Source organism: Neopsephotus bourkii, unplaced genomic scaffold (genome assembly GCF_033783945.1).
Source record: "Neopsephotus bourkii isolate Nb327-2 ecotype Australia unplaced genomic scaffold, CSIRO-AGI_Nbou_v1 NB_107, whole genome shotgun sequence".
Classification (NCBI taxonomy): Eukaryota; Metazoa; Chordata; class Aves; order Psittaciformes; family Psittacidae; genus Neopsephotus; species Neopsephotus bourkii.
In genome coordinates, this window is record NW_026900624.1 from 1,685,000 (window position 1) to 1,705,817 (window position 20,818).

The following is a 20,818-nucleotide window of genomic DNA, read 5'->3' on the forward strand; positions in this document are numbered from 1 at the left end:
ACAGTATCTTCAGGGTGGCTGACTTCTTTTCAAATAAATAGACAACACAGAATTCCTCCCTCCAGAATGCAGCATCACTGGCTAAAGACTCATTTGAAAAACTGGTTTTCTCATGTTAAAAAAAAAGTGAAAAATCCCCCAAATTCAGTGCAGCATGTGTTTGGGGAAGAGGAGTGGTTTGTTTATTCTAAACAGAGAAGCAAAGGCAAGGGAAGAGCCTGAAATGAGTAAGATATATCTATCTACAGTATACGTATCTGTCTATATGTATTTTTATATAGATACATTCCAATTGAGGAAATACACCTTCAGGGTACTTAAAGCATATCCTTCGTCATGCACTGGAGACAACCACTGAATTGCTGGTTTTATGGCAGATGTTTCTTGAGCCATGCTGAATTAACAAGAAAAACTTAAAACTCCCGAGCTGCCTTCTTTCTAATCAGTTTTGGTGTTTAGGTTTTAACAGTATTCATGAAATGTCTAGTATTTGAGCAATCTCTGTTACCAACATAATTAAACATGGTTTTGCAGGGCCTTAGGAAGCTCTTACTGACATTTTAAACAGTCATTAAGTCTTAAGTAATTCCACCAATTAAAAAAGAAGAAATGGTCACTGAAGTACTTCATCAAACCCTACTCTGAGTAAAGTTAGATCATTAGTTCTTGACCCTTCATTTCTTAGCATGACAGACTTTGGATACTGAAGAAGATGCTAACTGCAGCCCTTAAGATTACAACAGAGCTTTCATTATAACCTACTGTGCTCACAGTTGCTCCAAAACCTCTTTTAAGAACCAAAATTTCCCTTTTTTTTGGACTCTACCCATAGACAACACTGATGGGAAAGAAATGCAAAAGTGATGTTATTTTGTAGTTAAAGGCAACATTCAGGTAAATCAGTTCGTTAAGAAAGGCGAAGACACAACACAGTACATGAATACTCCTTATCCTTTACAATTTCCACTGATTCTGTGAAATGTACCTCTAGTATGCCTCTAATGCAAGTATTTAGAAAACCTTACAAGACCAAATGTGGAAAATTCCACGTTTCCCTCCAATGTTACTGTACTTTGTGTGTTTCTCTATGTACATTTCAGCAGTTTCCACAGGAGTACTTCAGCATTTCAGTTACATGCTTTTGTTAAAAGTCTGACACATTCTGAAACATGAAACTGTTAGAAGTGTTAGAAAGTAAAATGCTCTCTTCTTTGGGTGAAATGTCTTGTCTCCTGTTAACGCCAACATTATGATTGAAGATCTTGTCATATTCAAAACCTGAACATTTTTGCTTTAGTCTGGTGATTTTCTTTTCCCCCATATGGTACCTGAGCTAAAAAATTACTGTTAATGGCACCATACTAAGACACAAACCACTGTAACTCAGAGGCTCTGTAAAGATATTTAGTAAGTACCTTTTCAGGACTATTGCACATACCATGTCCTTCAGAGCTAGTTAAGTTAAAAAGATTGCAGAGTAACACCTCCCCAACTAGTTACATATAAATTAACACATAGATTATTAGGCTGTTCAGACCATAGAGTACTGTTACTGTGCTTATAAAGAATATAAACATTTATAAAAAGGGTAGTTCAGCAAAATTAGTGCTCAGATATAAATAACCATAGTAAAGTCAGTTGTTAACAATAATCATACTGCACGGTCCTGTTACAGCAAGGTCCCATTGCCAAGAAAATAACAAAGCCATAAACAAAATGCTGAACAAAAGTAGACAGAAATTAAATCTGCATAAAAACACAGTGAAGGCAAAATTAATGACAAACAGGACAAGAAAACCCAGCGAACAAACACACATCAAATACGCTGTCAAACATGGTGCAGTTTTACATTCTCAGCAACTGGGAAGGCACAATGAGCTTCCCTTCTCTGGAACTACAGTGCACTCTAGTGGCTACTCCAAAAATTGCTCCACTTGCTCCTTCGAGAAGTCCCACAGATCCCATAGTCCTCTCCATAGCACCCAAATCACAAGAAAAACAATTTTCCAGACTTTATGACGATCAAGGAAGCTCTTTTGCCCTGCCTTACACGTGAATTTCCTATTTTTCCTTCTCTAGATATCCGATAGGAGTAGTCCTTCCAGGAAAACCAGCTGCTTTGCTTCCTCTGGGTCAGAGGGCACTTCAAATCTTCAGGTTACCTGCTAGACATGAGTGGACAGGGTTCAGCGGGATTGTGCCTCAGTTCCTTTAGGGCTCATAGCAATTCAACAGCATGGGATGTTGCTGCTGAAAACAATATGCACACAGAAGAGAACACTTGCTGTCCTTCCAGAAAACAGACTGTCCACCCTCAGACTCAGACAGGCACAGGCCATGAGGAAGCCGTGGAGGAACATCCTTTTCTCTTAATTTTCTTATTCATCCTTTGCTGTTAATTCTGTTATTCTCTACTCATGACTTCGCCTATTTGCACTGAAGACTATAGCTAACTTTACAACATTAATGCCTGCAGCTTCACTATTACTGTTTCAACTCAAACTCCTTCACCATCCGTGCAGATGCTCAGGTGAATACTCTTATCCTGACTTTTCTTTTTGCTGTGGGAAGGAGAACATCAGGTGTGGTGCAGCTACATAAATCCCACAATGTTAATACTGTCAAGCTAATTTAGCAAGATCAATGTAAAACAACATTAACAAAACACAATATAATGCAGAGTCACACAAGATGCACCTCATCAAACTGGGAGAGCAGAATCTGCAATGATCCTGTCCAAACCAAAAGTGCTCATTTCTGCATCACCCTGTATCTGACAGGCACTGGCAGAATTTCAGGCAGACCCAAGCTTCACAACCCATCCCTGCACACAGAGGTTGGCTAAGGAAAAAGCAGAACAAACACCTCCAACTGCACACCAAAAAGGAAAAGAGCAGCTGCTCCTGATCCTACAAGAGAACAGTTAATGGAAGAAATACTGATAACACATCAAAAGGCACCTACAGGATGAGTGGTAGCTAGAAAAATGGGGCAATGAGATGGCTTATCGAGACGCTGAAGCCTTTTAAATGGTTATGTTTAAACAACAGAGGCTTCCTCCATGGGTGCAGAATTCTGGCTACCAGAAAAACCATTCACCTCCAGGCAGGAGCTGAGATGTGTTCCCAGGTCCCAGAGTACAGATATAGTCTGTGTAGGCATCACATCAGAGCACCAAATGTCAGGTGTGGCGGCTTCATCCACCTTTATCGTGATAAGCCAATATTCAAACTACAGACCCACTTCCTGGTTAAATAACATCCAGAGGCCGAGACTCCTTTGGATTCAAGATAGGCACAGCTTCCAGAGCCTTTTACTTCAATCCTGTATGAGAGAATGAAAGACAATTACTTTGACACCCACTATCAAATAATGCCATAAAGCAAAGAGAACTTCAGGATCACAGGTTCTCTTTGTACAAAGCCTGATTTACTATAGTCAAGGCATCACAGGATGGTAGTTTGTGCTTTGAAGAGAACACCACTAAGGTCATCTTTTTCTAATGGGGCCTGGCCACCAGAATACAAAATCTAGGACTTGCAGTACTACCCCACCTTGTCTAGTGGTTGCTTAATATCAAATATGCCCATATTGTGGAGACTGGAATTCAGGTCTGCCCTTCTCAAGGACGCTGTGCTATCAAGACTGGCTGCACCTTTGACACCTACATCCTTTTATACAGCTGAAACATCACAATAGAAGCTGGGAAACAAATGCTTCTCTCATTTCCCTCTCCTCAAAACTGAAAACATTGTACTATGGTTAAGAGGGCAATGGAAAACAGGAAGCAAGCTTCAATTTCCACGCTGTAGGTGCCCCTGTATAAGGGGTAAGGGTCTTCTTCGCCAACTCTGTTCTCAAACCAAGTGTGACAGTATTCTGTGAATAGTGCAACCAAACTATTGTGGTCTCTGGAAAAGCCAAGGGACAAACCCCGCCAGTGTTAACATGACAGCAGCAGCAACTGAGCTTAGACATTAAAATGTTTGCCTTTCTAGAGATGGAAGGGGCATTCTGAGGCAAGCACAGAAGCAGAAGTCTAAGAATGTGAACTTCATCACTGAAAATGAAAGCCTCAGTGGATGTCTGTATCACAGGCAGGGGATAAGCAAGAGTAGAAAAGGCTACAGTTTTCAACTTGAGATGCCTAGGTGTTGCTCACATCTCACATTAAATGTGTAAGGTCTTTATCAGATCAAGCCCTCAAGTCTTGGAAATGGCCTGAATACAGTCACATAGCACTAGTCATGTCACAAACTTAAAAGTATTTAAATTTTCCACTTTTTAAGTTAATTTCAGTCTTTTGAAATCTCAATGCTTATTACTGCCACCGGTAATTCTACCATCTCCTGCCAGCAGCTGCCCAGGACAAGAAGCAGCAGTCTCTGAGAAGATGGGACAGCCACTGGGAGGAGGAGCAAACCTCCCACACCTGCCATTGGTGGGATAGAAGACAAGGCCATGACCACAGAGCAGCTCATGCAACGTAAATTCACAGCTTCACCTTTCCTTCCGGCAGCCTTTTCTGTAGACACATCTACAGGAAGCAGGAAAACATCTTAAGCCTCCCAAATAATTGGCTATAAACCTCGTGCAGGTTGCATGTAGGTTTGCACTTTTGCAAAATGTATTCTATAATGAGGAATTTGTATTACTGTAAATCCTCCTCCTCATCACTTTGCTATCTTGGTGGTTCCTTTGTTGCTTCTGAACCTGGCATCACAAATCTAGATTCTAACTTTCATTTGGTATAGTTTTAACAATGCTAAGTGAAATCTTTTTTGTATTCCATGCTCTCTCCATAGTCATCCCTTCAACATCACTACAGTTCTTTCTTTCAAGGATTTAGTTATCCTTCCTTATTCCCCTATAATCTAGTATCACCAGCAAAACCCCTCAACATCGACTTACAGTGTAGTGTCTAATGCTTTCCCATCTACCCAAAAGAACTCTTCATTTCTTTTGTAGAGTCCAATCCAGGGGTCTTGCTTTGTTATCTTCATCATAAAACTCTGTAGAAATAAACCCGTATGAGAATAGTTTTGCATGTTCAGTGCAGTTATCAAAACACAGTCTCTGACCCAGGGCTCGAAAGCAAAATGATGATCCTGCCTTTCTCCTGGAAGAAACAATAATAAAAATTAAATCTACAAGGTACTGCAGCATCTGGATCTTGTGTGATGCACATGACTGAAAGAATTTTTGGCCAATGAGAAACTTAACGTGAGCCGGCTTCAGTGTGCCCTTGCAGCCCAGAAAGCCAACCATATCCTAGGCTGCATCAAAAGGAGTGTGACCTGCCAAAGGTCGAAGGAGGTGATCCTGCCCCTGTACTCTGCTCTTGTGAGACCTCACCTGGAGTATTGTGTACAGTTCTGGTGTCCTCAACATAGAAAGGACATGGAACTGTTGGAACAAGTCCAGAGGAGGGCCACGAAGATGGTCAGGGGACTGGAGCACCTCCCATGTGAAGACAGGCTGAGAAAGTTGGGGCTGCTCAGCCTGGAGAAGAAAAGGCTGCGTGGAGACCTCATAGCAGCCTTACAGTATCTGAAGGGGGGCTATAAGGATGCTGGGGAGGAACTCTTTATCAGTGACCATAGTGATAGGACAAGGGGTAATGGGTTCAAACTTAAACAGGGGAAGTTTAGATTGGATATAAGGAAGTTCTTTACTGTGAGGGTGGTGAGGCACTGGAAGAAGTTGCCCAGGGAAGTTGTGAATGCTCCATCCCTGACAGTGTTCAAGGCCAGGTTGGATGGAGCCTTGGGTGACATGGTTTAGTGTGAGGTGTCCCTGCCCATGGCAGGGAGACTGGAGCTTGATTATATTAAGGTCCTTTCCAACCCAAACTATTATATGATTCTATGATTCCAACTTACAACTGATCAGATATCAAATGAATTGAAACAGGATCCCTGTAGCACTCAGATACTGTAGTGACAGAAATGCCAGCTAAGAGAATGCAATATGCTTCTGAATATTCAGAACTCCTGTGGAACTGCAAATGCATTATTTTAGTGTCTCTCCACAAGAAAGCTTTCAAAGAACAATGAACACCTTTGCAGCTAATGCATTTCTCCATTGCTGACATGTCTTCATCATACTGAGTTTTTATTATCAGCCAGCTTTAGGAAGACATTGTAGAGATGAGATAAGGAAGATCCTTGCTCCAGTGTGTGCGGCAGAACTGACATCTGCACCCAATGCCCTATACTGGTGTCTGTGATAGGCCTGACTGACCTAAGGAGAGGCTGCTTAAAGACATCAAGGTCTGTAACAGATAGGGAAGAATACATTCTCTTAGGTCTTTGTGCTAGGTGAAATCTTTCCTAATATGGCAGTATAATACAGAAACAGATGCTCCAACCTGTAGTAACTGTCTCCTAATTCCAAAGGTCAAGGCTAACATAACTACAAACTCGGCTGTCATTAACCTATCTAGCTAAGAAAGAACAGTTACCTAATTAAGATGACACCCAACAACGTTTACCCTGATAGTTACCTTCAATGTGAGTACTTACAGCTGTGAGCAGCCCCAAATTTAACTCGGGCATTAACCCTCAGGCATTTTCTAAAACTCAACTGCTACAACCTGATGTTTGCTGTGTGCAGGGAAAGGAGGCATGCAGCTTTCTGCATGCTGTGACACGTCACGGTCTCTGCATCACCTTCAAACGGTTCAGCCTAAGAGGCTGGAAGAACACACTGGTTCATTGTGCAACTCCCTAGATGTGAGACGGGGTGAAACCAGGACTCCTCCTCCCTTCCCCCCTTTTGTTTCCTTACCAGTTCCTGATGATTTTCTATCACCAAGAGGGAAGCATTGTGCAAAGAGCAAAAGCTCTGACTGGAGTTCCAGCTGGCTTCACTCTCAGAGATGTAGTAACATTTTCTCTGGAAATACAGCCAATCTGATGGACAGAGTTCCAGGGAAGGACAGATGGGAAAATCTGAAGAACGGTTTACTGCAAAAAGACATAAACCAGTCTACCTATTTCTTACAACTGGAGAAGGTTTCTGACTGCATCATCTAAAATCATCCACATCTAATTGTAGCATTATTACTTCTGCCCAGCAGAAACAATTACTGCAAACTAATTATATACCCTGCCTCCTGCACCCCTATGGTTGCTGACATACTTTTAAAGTGATGATCAGAGGTGGGCTGGTAGAAGTATCCAAGGAAGTGGTAGAAACGTACCCTCCAAGGACTCTCCTACAACTTAGGTATTTCTGACAACTATAGCTTCTGCAAGGGTTGCACCTGCCCACAACTTTAAACAGTCTATCACAAGACATCTGTTTAAGTTTGAGATGAGGCAAGTTCTCAATAAACCTTCTGAGGCTCTGGAAACCTAAAATTCTGGTAATTGCTAAGGCTAATTATATTTTCTTTTAAATGATTTACGCACTTACCAAACTGAATACACAAAATCAAAATGACAGCAGCAGCAAGGACTCCAGCAACACCTTGCCATAACCGGATATTTGAGAACAGACCTGAAAAGAGAAACGTCAGGAATTACAACCAAAACCAAAACTGAAACCAAACCACAACCAGCTGACAGGGGAGCAGAGCCCAGGACCCATGATGTTATTCCCCCAAAAATCACTCTCTGTGGAGAGCCAGCCAGGAGCAGAGCTAGAGACTAGAAACTGTGTGGCATTTAGAGTCTCATCATGAAGCTAGTTAGCTAACATGAACTCTGAATTACTTTTCATTACCTCGCCCAGCCCTTAACCTAATAGCGAGGTAGTTTCTGACACTCAAAAAGTATTGGAAAAGAAAGCAGCAAGCATGGAACAAAAATATGAACAGTAAGTCTGAGGTTAACCTGATGCCTAAATATGGCATAGATAAGAGAAATAAGTTGTCAGCTGCAGAGTCATAAACTTCTCCTGAGGAACAACATCCAGCTTTTCAGAGTCGTCTTCCCATCTCCCTTCCAGGAGCCAGCGGTCTGGGTTTGGAGGTGGGAAGAACTCACCAACTTGCCACTGCCGTGTCCTGCATCCACCCTGGTAAGCAATAGCAGGGGATGAGGCGCCCCAGCGAGGCTGCAAAGGGAGGGAGGGTCCCTCCTACTGGTGCCCACTCCGCTGCCAGCACAGGGCAGCCTCCCCTCTCTGTGAAGAGGCACAGCACACAGAGGAGGTTATCTAGCCTCACGCACCGGGTTAACCCCACGGGATGCTGGCACGGGGCTGATTCCCGGCCAGCCCCCGCGCACACCGCAGTCCGCTCCGTGCCCGGCACCTCCGGGCATTTTTGGGGAGGGTCTCGCAGCGCGGAGCCCAGCTCCTTCTAGGGTTCCGCCCGCCCAGGGCTGCCCCGGAGGGCCGGCGCCGCTGCACGACGGGACCTCCACCGGATAAGCCCCTCGGAGCCGGGCAGGCACCGGACGGGGGGGCGTTTCCAGAGGCCCGGAGGCTCCCGGGAGGCCGCAGGGCAGCAGCCGGGCGGAGCGGGCAGTGCTCCGCGGCTGCACGGCCACTTAAGTCCCCCGTCGGCTGCGCCCCTCTCGGCCCCTCTCTCCGGTAGGGGCTGCCGGCTGCTCGCCCTGCTGCTGGCATGGGAGCCCCCGCGGCGTCCACCCCGGCCCCTCTCCCTTTTGCCCCTTCACCTTTGCGCCATCCCGGCCCCCGCGCCCGGGAGGCTCTGCCCTCGTGTCCCATGGATGCGGCGCTGGGGCCCCACCGGTGGGGAAATCACGGGGCCGGAACTGGAGGAGAGCCCGGGGTCGGGAGACGCTGCGGCCAGCGGCCGGGATCCGCTTCCTCGGCTCCGGTTCCGTATCCGTCAAGAGGGTTAGCGCACAGTACGGGCGGTTTGCCTGCTGTGTTATACACAGTAACTGGTTTACGTACAACAGAACCAGAGGAACACGGCTCTCTTCCAGTCTCAAGTCTGTGGGAGGCCGATGAGGATTCAGTGATGTTTTATCCAAAACTGGCATTCATCTGTACCTGAGGAGAAAACCTTAAATAGAAAGCCATGAGAATGAAGGGTTATACTTTATGCTTTCACTGCGGTCTCCAATTACTTTGATTGTCAAGGATTTTTAGCAAGAGTCAGTTGCTGAAAATGATGTCCGAAGTGTTTATATTTACAGGTAATAAAGAACAACATAAACTTCATACTTCCATAAGTATGAACAGATTTGCAGTTTATTTTAGCCTTTGTCTGCAGCAGATGTTCGTTTAAGCAATGGACTGGGAGAGACGGACAGGCCAGCCTGCCTGGGATGGCACTTGAGAAGAAATAGGAGGAAGCGTGAAAAAGAATCCCAAAGACACGTATGAACAAGGCTTACAGCACAGTGACTTCAGGGAAGTTAGGGAACTGAATATTCCTGGGAGAGGGAGAATGGGAGAGGGAAGAGCTGATGGGTCCAGAGAGCAAGGGCTGTAGACACTTCAAAAAGGCTTGTGAGACCCCAGTCCAGAGGGACAGAGAATGAGAGTGGGGGTGGAATTAGGGCAGCGGGAGGTTCAAGACCTGTTTCATACAGAGCAGGTTTTGCATACAAAGAGATAGTGGAATGCAAATGTATGCATAGCTGTTATTCTAAGAACGGGTTATTCAGCACTCATTCACTCTGAAGAAGTGGTTTGCTCTCTTGCCACTCAATCCTGCTTGCCACTGAGGTGAAAAATAACTGTGGCTTACAACCACAGATCATTCACAAGCACTGTGTGCATGCTTACTCACCCACAAATACAGGAAATGTGTTTGACAGTTGTAGACATTCTCCAGGCTGACCAAAAACAACAACAAAAAAAGAGAACCTGTAACATACTCAATTGTGAATCATCTGTTGTTCTGAAACCCCAGGTATGTGTAAGTGAGACACTCAACCTTTACTTTCCCTGACCAGTTTGGCTAAGACATCTCCAGTCTGAAGAAGAGTAAGGAGCAGGCTCTCACCACCTTGGCTGGGGGGGTGGTGGGGTGTGCTGCTGCTGAACTGCAATAGACTAGTTGAGTATATGTGTGGAGTGTTCAGGCTGGTGTTGGAGGAGAGTTCATCCTCATACCCAAGCAGAATGCAGTGTACAGACTGAGTGCAAGAGGGATGCTTGTCTGGCTCTCCATTCTTGTACCTTACCAGCTTGAGGCTGGGCTGCTGGCTCTCCATTCTTGTACCTTACCAGCTGGAGGCGTATGGGCCTCTGCAAAGGTAAGTCTGCAAATTCCTCTGCACAGCCGTCTCGCACAGACCTCACAGAGGCTGTTGGGGTGCTGAGGATAGCTGATTGGGAAAGGAATATGTTTATTCTTGCGGGAAAAAAAATGTCTTCCTTAAGGCAGTGCAAGGGCTGTGTATTTATTTACATGCAGATTTGGTTTTGTGGAATGTTCCCATGTTTTATAAAATGAAGATTGAAAAAGAATATATGGATTTCCTAAAGGCATAAGATAAAAATGCCCTGCAAACTGAATTAGTGGAGAATTGCTTTAAAATATTGCCATGTTGTAGGGGGAAATACAAACATGCTAAGTAAAAAGCGTGGTATTTTACAAAATCCATTGTTTTCCCTGGAAGAAAGCAACAGCTTCTGCAATACTAGAGGGACTGACTGAGAAAGTTACAGTTGGATTCTGCGGTGCCACCTCCTGCTCACTGCTACCACAATCTTTGATTGCCTCTTACTACCCACTAACATGCTACCCCTACCTTTTCTCAAGATCTGAATGCAAGCTATGAACACTAAAATTAACTGTTACAGTGAGACTGCAAGGAGAAATCACTGCATGTCAGAAATGTGGAGGCAGAGTATCCGCATAGGAAACTGCGCTCTGGCCACAGTCGCGTACTGCAGCAACACCTGAGTTCAACTGCCACTGAACAGCTCCCACGCTAGTGGCAGTCTCCCTGTGATTGCACGGAGTGAAATATGGTGGACTAATTTACAGTGCTTTTGGCTGGTTTCATCTCTGTCTCCCCCTGCCTGTCCCAGTTTGTGGAAAGACTATTAGTGAATTCCAAGTCTGTAGTCAGACCTTGAGGCATTTGTATCCCAGGCGAGACATTGACTTCTGGTATCTCAGGGTGCTTTGGAAACTCTTGTAAAGTCTATGTATATCAGACAAGTGTTAGTTTCTTAAGGTCCCACTGAATTGGGCCAATCCATTTATTAGAAAAGGAGCTGAATTAGTGTGTTTCTTCTTGCATTGTTTTTAAAGCTTGTAACTCTTGGTTGATCTATTGACAAGTACCTTTCATGCAGCTAAAAGAAAAGCTGATTTGTTATGTTTGTTGTTACTGTACTTCATCAAAGCCTCCTGATCTCAATATGCCTCTGTACCATAGAAATGCTACCAGTAAATAAGGAGGAAGATGCTGAAAGACTTGGGTTTGCTTACTGTTCCTGAACTTTATTTCTCATTAGCCTTGTGTTCAGTTGAACAAAAATACATTTCTTTCTTAATAGTTATAACATTTTTACTGTTCAAGTGCCTATAACTTTTTGAGGCGATATAGTTTCAGAATGGCATTGAGAGGTTCCTGCAGTTCCCAAAGTGAAATCATTAGCCTGCAAAGACAACTGCATTTGCTTATCTTTAAGTTGCAAACATTTCTGCTGTATAACATGAAACTAATCAGATAAGTAAAAATAATATGGGAAATATCCATGTTTTAGGCAATAAAATGAAAGAAAAAGGTGAAGGATGAATGTAGCAGAAATAATGTTAGGTGGCTTATGGGACATCATATGTGCTTAGTAGTTTTGAACATAAAAAGTCTTCTTTAGAAAGTGTTTAACAGAGGTATTAGCAGATTGTATTTACTGCAGAGGTTAAGTTAGTATTTGTGAAGTAATAAGCACTTTATGAAGTGCCAGGTTGAGAATACTGCATTGGACAGCTAGGTCTTCTACACCAGAAAGGCTCAGTCATTCATCTGCAGAAGTCTTGAATACCATTATTTGGAATAGGAGGCACAAGAGAAAGGAATCCAGCTATGTTATGAGCCATGTTTGTATTTTTGGTGATGCTGTTATTCACTAGGATTGTTATTTACTGGTTTATAGCACTTGTAGTACAAGACATAGCCTCCATCTTCAAGGACTCAAAATCTTAATGGAAGAAAAAGCATCACAACATTATAATGTTATGAAAACGATTAACACTAGTAAGCTGAATAACCCAGATAAGAATATAAAAATAAGCATGACAGGAAATTACAGTTGAAAACTCAGATGATATAAAGAAGCTTATTTGGCTTAATCTACAGAACCTTGTGGACTGGCCATCAGTACCGATTAGTAGCTGTACTTTCTGTAAATGTTATCTTCCAGGAACGTGCAGAATTTGTTTTAAATACTAAGTGATTCACCATAGAGCAAACATCACGTTTAACCCTATGAAAGTCCCTCACCATTTGAAGCCTTTGCAGAAACCAAAAAAAGGTCTAAAAAAGTCCAGTTGTAGATTTTGCCAGTTGAGTTTGGTGTCATCACGTCTCCTGTATGGGTAGCAAGCAGCAGAGTGTCTGCAGACTGTTCATCTGCCCCAGGAAGCTCTTAGAGGCCAGAACTGAAATGAGATCATGCCGCTACATCATCACCCAGAGACCTCCATTGCTTCTACTAATATGTCCCTTGTCGACCAAAGAGGAGAAGAAAGAAGCTCGTGCAGCGTTCACCTGTGACTTCTGAATTGGTGAGTCATCCTCTTGTCAGAGCTACTTGACTCCTGTTCAGCATCCTGTGCACTTATCTCATGGCTGCAGCCGACAGAGCCGGGCACCTTCCATCAAAGGCATGAATAACATTTGGACTGCTCAGAAAGAGTTCTTCTCCTAATCTGTGTCAGTTTAATGGCTTTTATTCTCTGCTGTTTTACCCTACAATTTTACCATTGCCTGCTGTAGTGCTGAAGGTAGTGTAGCAAGAAGTACTGTCCTCCCTGGTGGACCAAAGCAAGGGAAGCATGTTGTATGAGAAATGCAGTGAAAGACCTGCATGGGGTGATGGGTCTGCAGAAGACATCAGACTGCCTCATGGTGTGAGGAGTACATGCTAAAGAGGAAACCAAAACATCACTGATTTTCTATGAGTACTGGAATATTGTCAGTGCTATCCTTTGTGTATTCTATAAGCCTGCTTGCTCTTTTGACAGCAGATCTATGTCGGCAGTTCATCATCGCTGAACTGTCCATTTGACAGCAAAGTCCTTTTCTTCTTTTGTTGCATTTATCATTTAGAGCCATATTGTTTTTTTCACTTTAACCTCAAAGAAATTCAAGACTAAAGTGTCTGCAGCCCAGATGTTTATGGTCTAAATATCAAAGGAAAAAAAGTCCTTTATCTACTCAAGTAGCTACACTTATGCACAGCCATGAGGAGCCACCACAAAGAAAAGCTAGGGGGAAAAAGTGTAAAATACAGAGTGGTCAGAAGTCAGACATACAGCAGAGGGGTCGGGGTAGGTAAAGGCTATTATAGGGACAAATGTCCACTAGAGAACTTTATTCACCCTCCATTCTAGGCTTATTTGCAGCAGCATTCAGAAAAGAAGGCTAGGTGATTGAGCCTAGTTTGCTTGAGCACAGCATGTTCTTTACTACATCCCCTTTTAACTGATCTTCACAGTAGTTTGTACAGAACAGATAGGACAAGTCTAGTCTTGACAATAGTCCATAAGGAATTGCCTTGCTGTATATGACTATGGGGTAAGGAAAACAAACCAAACAGAACCAAAACAGAAGGGTACTAGTGAGAGAGGCAGCAGTGGGCAGAGCTGAGCAGCAGTGGAATCATCAGAGACCATGATGGATTCTGGAAACTCATCCTTTCTAGTCAGCAGTGTCTTTAGATGAATGCCATCGATGATGTGCCTCTTACATTCTGGCATGGAGAGTTCCAGTAAGAGCAGCTAGGGAACAGCAGTGGTCTGTCAGAAGGATGAATCCCTGACTTGTCCTTTTCTAGGGCAACATTTTTAGCCCACACAGAACATTTTACAAGACTGATTTCTGGCTACCTCAAGATGTTCCTTCTCTCCTCTGCATCTCAGTGACCTTCTAAACTGCAGTGGGTCATTGGTTATTTTCAGATGGCAATTGTTGGGTATATACAATTACAGGAAAAGGGAAGAGATGTTCTGCAAGGACCTGACTTACTGTGGCAGGAAAAGAAACTTGGGACAGTTGCACTGACATACTGCTACCACTGGGCACCACAAGTTGTGCAGCTTCCCAGATCCAAATTGCTGGGTCCCAGCACCACAAATGGTTGAATGCGATTGGAATGTGCAATAGTGGCTGCTGAGAGATTTGCTGAAATGCTGGCATCACTCTGCAGCATGCAGATGTGCTATGTGGAGAAGAGCTTTTTTGTAGATCGCTTGTAAGATATTTGAAACATCCTAGATCAGTGGGCGCAGGCAGTTTGAACAGATGTATGGTGTTTCCTTGACTGATTATTATGCACACAGAGCTGATGCAAGACTCCTTTCTTATCTACTCTACTGACATACCTATATGTTTTTTTTCAGTAGTTATTTATTGTTTAGCTTGAGTAATACTGGATACTGCATATACAAATATAAAATAGAGGGCTCAAAGCACCCTCTGCAGTCCTGCCTAGACGCAAATAAATATGATGCAGTTGGGTTTATAAAACACATCCAATGCATGGAGTAAAATGTCTTCCATGTCTGTGTCTCTGGTTTACTGCAAAGAAGGGGAGCTGAACACTGCCCTAGTACTAAATGCTGGTGTGTGTGTATATATACATATATATATATATACACATTCTTCTTGTCTATGAACTCCTGCAATACTGAGTCACTATACCACTCATATAAGGAGTTCTGAGAACTTACCAAGAAATCAATTAATTGGTAAACACTGACATCCATCCTTTTTATAGTAATTATTTTAGAGGACACATCATTTAAAAGTCACAGCACTGACTCCTGCTGGACAAGAGCACTGCTTGACCTTGGTCCTCCTCCTCAAATGCACTTCTCACGAGGCAAGTGTTGTGAACATCTAGCTGGGAATAGAAGTTCTGTTGCCAAATAAATGACACCAGAAGAGGGGGCAATGAAATCGCAGAGGGAAGCATTTGTTGCAGAGTTGTTAATTTTGGATGGGAAAATTTTCATTCTATCTTGCATAATTCAGTTTCACAGCTGAAACTGAATTATGCAATTTATGCAGAGGGGCTTCCTTTTTCTCTGTTAGATAAGACTGTGTGGGGGCAGAGGTATGTGGAAGGAAACTGCCTACTTATTTCTGTGGCAGCATGAAAACCAAGAAATGGTTGGAAATTATATCCTGGGCTAGAAGGTGCCTTGTAAGCAAAGAGAGTAACTGTGATGGATGAGTCCATTTGCATGGGACTATCCCTTCACAGGAGCTAGGAGGCAGTGATTCACACAGTGCTGTGAGTAGCCTAGAGGTACCTCTTCGCTACCCCCTGACACGGGGTGAGGTCCCACACAGAAACCCACACTGCAGGGAAGCAGTGGCTGTGGGTGCGCAGGCACCATGCACAAATTAGGGCAAGGATGTGTGCTAGTATCAGCACCTGGAGTTCATAAAATGAATGTGAGGTGGGGCACAGCTGAGTGGCCTGCTGACACCCTCGCAGCATGTGGTTGGGACAGTCCCAGGGGGAATATGATGAGTATTGTGACACCTGCCTAGGGCAGAGCAATAGCTCTTCCCAAGCTCACTGTGACACTGTGGGCAGTCACTATGTTCTCTTGGATAGAAAGGGTAAATGATCTGAAAACATCTGCTAATATCTAAGTGGTTTTATAGATATTATCAACACTCTTCTAGGTATTGGTGTCCAGGCTTGTGTTCAGTTCCAAAGGCACACACTTTCCAGGGACCTTCAAATTCATAAATGATAAGAACGGGACAGGCAATGAGGAACTAGAAAGATTCAGGTGCTTGCTATGAAATTCTGTTGTGGTTTACTTCTTTGGTAACAGCAGGCTACTGAGGCAGCCCGTTTGCACTAACATGCATGTTCTGAACTGGAATTGCTGCCATGAACCTGCCAAGACAAGTGCTACGTACTTGCCACGGTGGAGATGACTTTCAGATTGCTGGCAACGTACCCTGTAGCCCATGCCTCTGTCCAGAACAGTATCCTGGGCCTTGAAAAGCAAGTTGTTTAGGAACGTGGTACCTCAGTATTGAGTCAGGCAACAGGACCTATTTTCAAAACAATTCCATAGTCAACCAGGGCCAAGGAACATGGCCCTTTATTCTGCTCTCATGAGACCTCATTTGGAGTATTGTGTACAGTTCTGGTGTCCTCAGCATAAAAAGGACATGGAACTGTTGGAACAAGTCCAGAGGAGGGCCACGAGAATGATCTGGGGACTGAAGCACCTCCCGTATGAAGATAGGCTGAGAAAGTTGGGGCTGTTCAGCCTGGAGAAGAGAAGGCTGCGTGGAGACCTCATAGCAGCCTTCAAGTATCTGGAGGGGGGCTATAGGGATGCTGGGGATGGACTCTTCATTAGGGACTGTAGTGATAGGACAAGGGGTAATGGGTTAAAACTTAAACTGGGGAAGTTTAGATTGGATATAAGGAGGAAATTCTTTCCTGTTAGGGTGGTGAGGCACTGGAATAGGTTGCCCAAGGAGGTTGTGAATGCTCCATCCCTGGCAGTGTTCAAGGCCAGGTTGGACGAGGCCTTGGGTGAGATGGTTTAGAGAGAGGTGTCCCTGCCCATGGCAGGGGGCTTGGAACTTGATGATCTTAAGGTCCTTTCCAACCCTAACTGTTCTATGATTCTATGATTCATTGCATGTATCACATCCCCTGTCACCTACTGGCTCTGGAAAGGTTGAGCAATACAATGAACTTCCTAAAGACTAACCTGAGAGTGGTAAGTGCTGAGTGAGACAAGGGGGCACAAAATCACAAAATGGAATATATAAAAACCTTTAGAATCAGTTTTAAGTAATATTAAGTTTGATGCCTTTGTAACAGTACCAATGGAAAATTACTGAGGTGCATGATACATAGAAAAAAAACCAGAGTACAGCTAGAGAACATACTGAGAATTCTCACAAGATAAACCATTGTAGTTGACATAGTTTTAAGAAAAACAGGCTAGAAGAACAGGACACAGGGATAAGGAGTATCTGCATGTCCAGGATGGGCTACAGTTAAACTAACTGATAATTAGGAGGATAGGAGGATTATTATGTCTCTGGTGCTAACGAACAAGTTAAACTGGTATGAGCATCTACTGCGCGTGCTCCAAAGGCTGCCAGAAGTGATGAAGATTGTTGGAAGAAGTAAACGACCCTCAGAGACCACCACCACAATTCTGTACGCAGGCGGGGGACTCTCTGGAAAATGATGTAATCCATACGTAGCCTCATGAATATGTATGTCTGCACAGGGACTATATAAGGATGGCTTGCATAGCAATACGGGGACACACGTTAGGAGGAGCTATCCCGCGTGTCTCCCGGCACCACAATAAAGAATACCTGCTTGTCAGCTTGAAAACTTTGTTGGGAAGTTTGTTCCTGGAGTTTTCTCTGAATCATGAGACATGGAAACACTGGGATGTAAACTTAGCAGAAGCCACTTTGCTGGTTAACACCAGTGGTTCTGCTGACTGACTTGTTCCTTCCCAGGCAAATGCTCCACACACTGTAGCAGGAAGTAAGGTTACCGTAGTAGAGGTAAGGGAACTGCCTGGGAAAGACAGCAAGGATTGCTCCTCCCTTGGGAACAGTTAGATCCATTTGAGGGATTGCTTTCACTCAAGGATGTGGATGCACTTAGAGGGTGATGTGGGAGGATGGGGAAAACAGGCATGCACCTGAAGGGGAATTAACTTAGGGAGAAAATAAGTCAGGATTTGAGTTGTATGTTATATCAGGTACTATAGCAGGAACCACCTGAACCAGTGGAGGGTAAGAGCCTCACAAGAACCGGGGCAAGTACAGCGATAACCCTGCCAAGACTGGTGTTAGCACCCAACAGTCTGTGATGATGTGCCACCCCTCTTGTCCTGAGTGACCACTGTAACAGATGACGTCACAGACTGAAATATCTGAACAAACTTTAATGGATATTTGGATGCATATCAGAATCAACCTTTGATAGTCCCCTGTAGACTTAAGGGAATGACATCAATGTATACGTCAAAGAATAGCATGGGTGTTGATGAGGGGTTATGAGCATGATGCAAATGATAGAGAATAAGGGGCGGAGATTGTACAGGGCATGGCTGGGATGGAGTTAACTTTCTTCATAGCAACCTGTATGATGCAGAGGTTTGGATTTGTGGCTAAACCAATGTTGATAACACTCTAATATTTGTCTGTTGCTGAACATTGCTTGTACGGCATCAAGGCTTTCCCTTTTTCTTACTCTATGCCCTGTCTCCATGTACCATGAGTGGGCAAGAAGGTGGGAGGACACATAGCCAGCAGAGCTGACCCAAATTAATCAAAGGCTTTTTTCTTCTATATAGCATCTTACTCAGCAACAAAAGAAGGAGATGGGGGAGGATTGTTGGCTTCCAAGGTGGCTGTTGCTCAGAGACTGACAGGGCATAAGTTTGCTTGTGGGAGGTGGTGAGTGGCTGCTCTTGCATCATTTCCTTTTTTCAGTTGTCTTCACCTATAAAATTGGCTTCATCTCAAGTCATGAGTTTTCTCAATTTTGCTTCTCTTATTGTTTCCTCTTTCTTGCTGCTCTGGAATTTCACTGGGATATCTTGCAGGAGCTGTCTGCTATTGAAGCTGGTATTTTTTTCAGTGACATTGTCTCACTTCAGTATTTTCAGAGGGCAGTACTGGAATACACTGCTACATGAGCAAGTTCAGTGGATAAAAGACAGACACTGTATTTGCCAACTCCTTTAAAAAATGTTTTTTAAATACTTCAGATTCCCACTCATTGTCCTTTCCATATGCATTTATTGATGCTGATTTCTTTTTTGTTAACGTAACTTACGGAAAAGTATCCTTTGTCACTCAGCCATGATATTTACCTCTCAGTTGCACAACTTGAACTTTGCAGTGCAACAGAAGGAAAGGAGAATACGGATTTCAAGATACATTATAGCATTTTTGGTATAAATAAAAAGAAATAAACCTAATGCACTAAGATACAATGAAAGATACAGTATGAATCAAATGATCTAATAGAAAAGTGGTACACCGGTCTTACATTCTAGTATTTTTATGGTCAAAAGCAAATTGTAAATTTCAAGCAGGAATCCTGAGCTATTATGCATCTAGCTGAAGTAACAAAATGCTGTAAGAGATATCTCTCTCAAGATGAAATTCAGTGAGAATCCTGAGTGTGATGTCTGTATGGTAAAACTATCTGGCTTATAAAAAAAATCTCTGCTCTGCCACTGAAAATAGGTGACTGGTGATGGATACATCTGAGGGCAGTTTTAGAGCAAATTTTTAAAATAGCCTTGAATACAGCTTCAGTTGCTGCTCTTGAAGCTTTATCTACACTTTCTCATTTCTGATGCTCTCCATCAAGAAGATCTCAACTTACATCCTCATACAAAGTGGTTTTGTATGTGTTTTTTATTTTGGGATAAATTTCTTAAAAGCTTTATCTAAAATACACTGAGACAAGAAGAAACTGTTAGACAAACAGTCGTGCACTGCACTTCTCATATCACTGAGCTTAATTATACAGATCTTCATTGTCTGTGATAGATAACAATAGAAATACGCAATCTCTACATTTCATTGCAAAAATCAGTGGAGTTTCATCTACCAAAGTCAGATCCATTTCCAAGGAACTTGGTAAACTCTTTAATAGTGATGCTGTTCATATTCTTACTAACCTGTAGGAGTATGCTTGTCTATAGGTCACCTGGCCCTGTGGCTATTTTTGAGGTCTGGCATTATCTCCAATCCCAGACTCCTGTCCAATATGGAAATTGAGTATACTTTTGCAATCTAACAGGGTGGATCATTGACAGATCTTTCAGTGTATCTGGAATTACAGCACAGCTGAAATTGTTGCTTTCAGACTTTCAAATTGAAAAGGGAGAAGAAGAAAGAATCTTCATCCTTATTGTCTGCTGTCTGTTTTTGATAATGTCATTGAAATGTAATGATAATTGCTCTACTAGTTATGGATGTTAAATCCTCCTGAGACCTTTAACTTTGCCATAATTTTAATACAGATACCTGCTTTTCAAAAGGCCCACAGTCTTCTCTGGGTTACACAAAACCATGGTAAATTATTTCTGAGTAGCCAGTTTCTATGAGATGCTTCTCATTTCCTCTGGTTATTTGCCATGGACAAGATTATTTCCAACTAACAAGCTTATTCTAATGAGTTTTTTCCCTCACTCCCCCACAATGATATTCTGTTCATCTAAGAAAGCTGTGAGGAAGTAGCATGTCAAGGTGTTTTCCATTCATATGCTGGAAGAATGGCAATATTAGCCATCTGTTAATTTACCTATCAACATGGCCATTGGTGAATGGGGACAGTGAGGAGTATTGCTTGTCTGAGAGACATCAAAATGTGCTTTCAAATCAGAATGAGAGAATTTTTCCTGTATGATTCCATTTTCACTACCCTTGGCTGCAATGTTCCAATTATAAATTGTTTGATTAAGGAAAAAACTTTTTTTTCCCCCCAATGAGAAAGTATGACATCACTGTCACTTCATCAAGGAATTCTCAGATCTTGCTCCATCCTGCAAATGGAGAGAGCCATGAGTGGTGCCATTTGAAGCACGAATGATTCTGCCTCAATGGAGACAGTAAGAGTGATAATCCTCGGAGTCACAAAAGCCTGGTGAATCGCATTTTAGCCTTGGCATTTTAGGTTT

The 20,818-nt window shown here is 43.1% G+C and overlaps 1 protein-coding gene across 3 annotated transcripts; it reads right to left on the reverse strand.

The window, feature by feature from the left end:
* Positions 1 to 1,383: 1,383 nt before the first annotated feature.
* Positions 1,384 to 8,866, reverse strand: LOC133214632 (C-type lectin domain family 2 member L-like). Of its 3 annotated transcripts, XM_061357716.1 has the most exons (6): positions 8,628 to 8,866; positions 7,420 to 7,503; positions 6,790 to 6,968; positions 4,912 to 5,012; positions 3,240 to 3,324; positions 1,384 to 2,162 (listed from the first exon to the last, which is right to left on the reverse strand). In XM_061357716.1, exons 1-6 carry the CDS (start codon positions 8,677 to 8,679, stop codon positions 2,154 to 2,156), a joined length of 510 nt encoding a protein of 169 aa, XP_061213700.1. In that variant the 5' UTR covers positions 8,680 to 8,866; the 3' UTR covers positions 1,384 to 2,153. The 3 variants fall into 3 exon arrangements, with proteins under 3 accessions (XP_061213700.1, XP_061213689.1, XP_061213708.1); XM_061357705.1 differs by having other exon boundaries at positions 1,384 to 3,324; positions 8,628 to 8,860; XM_061357724.1 differs by lacking the exon at positions 8,628 to 8,866 and adding an exon at positions 7,996 to 8,482 and having other exon boundaries at positions 1,384 to 3,324.
* Between the last annotated feature and the right edge of the window lie 11,952 nt (positions 8,867 to 20,818).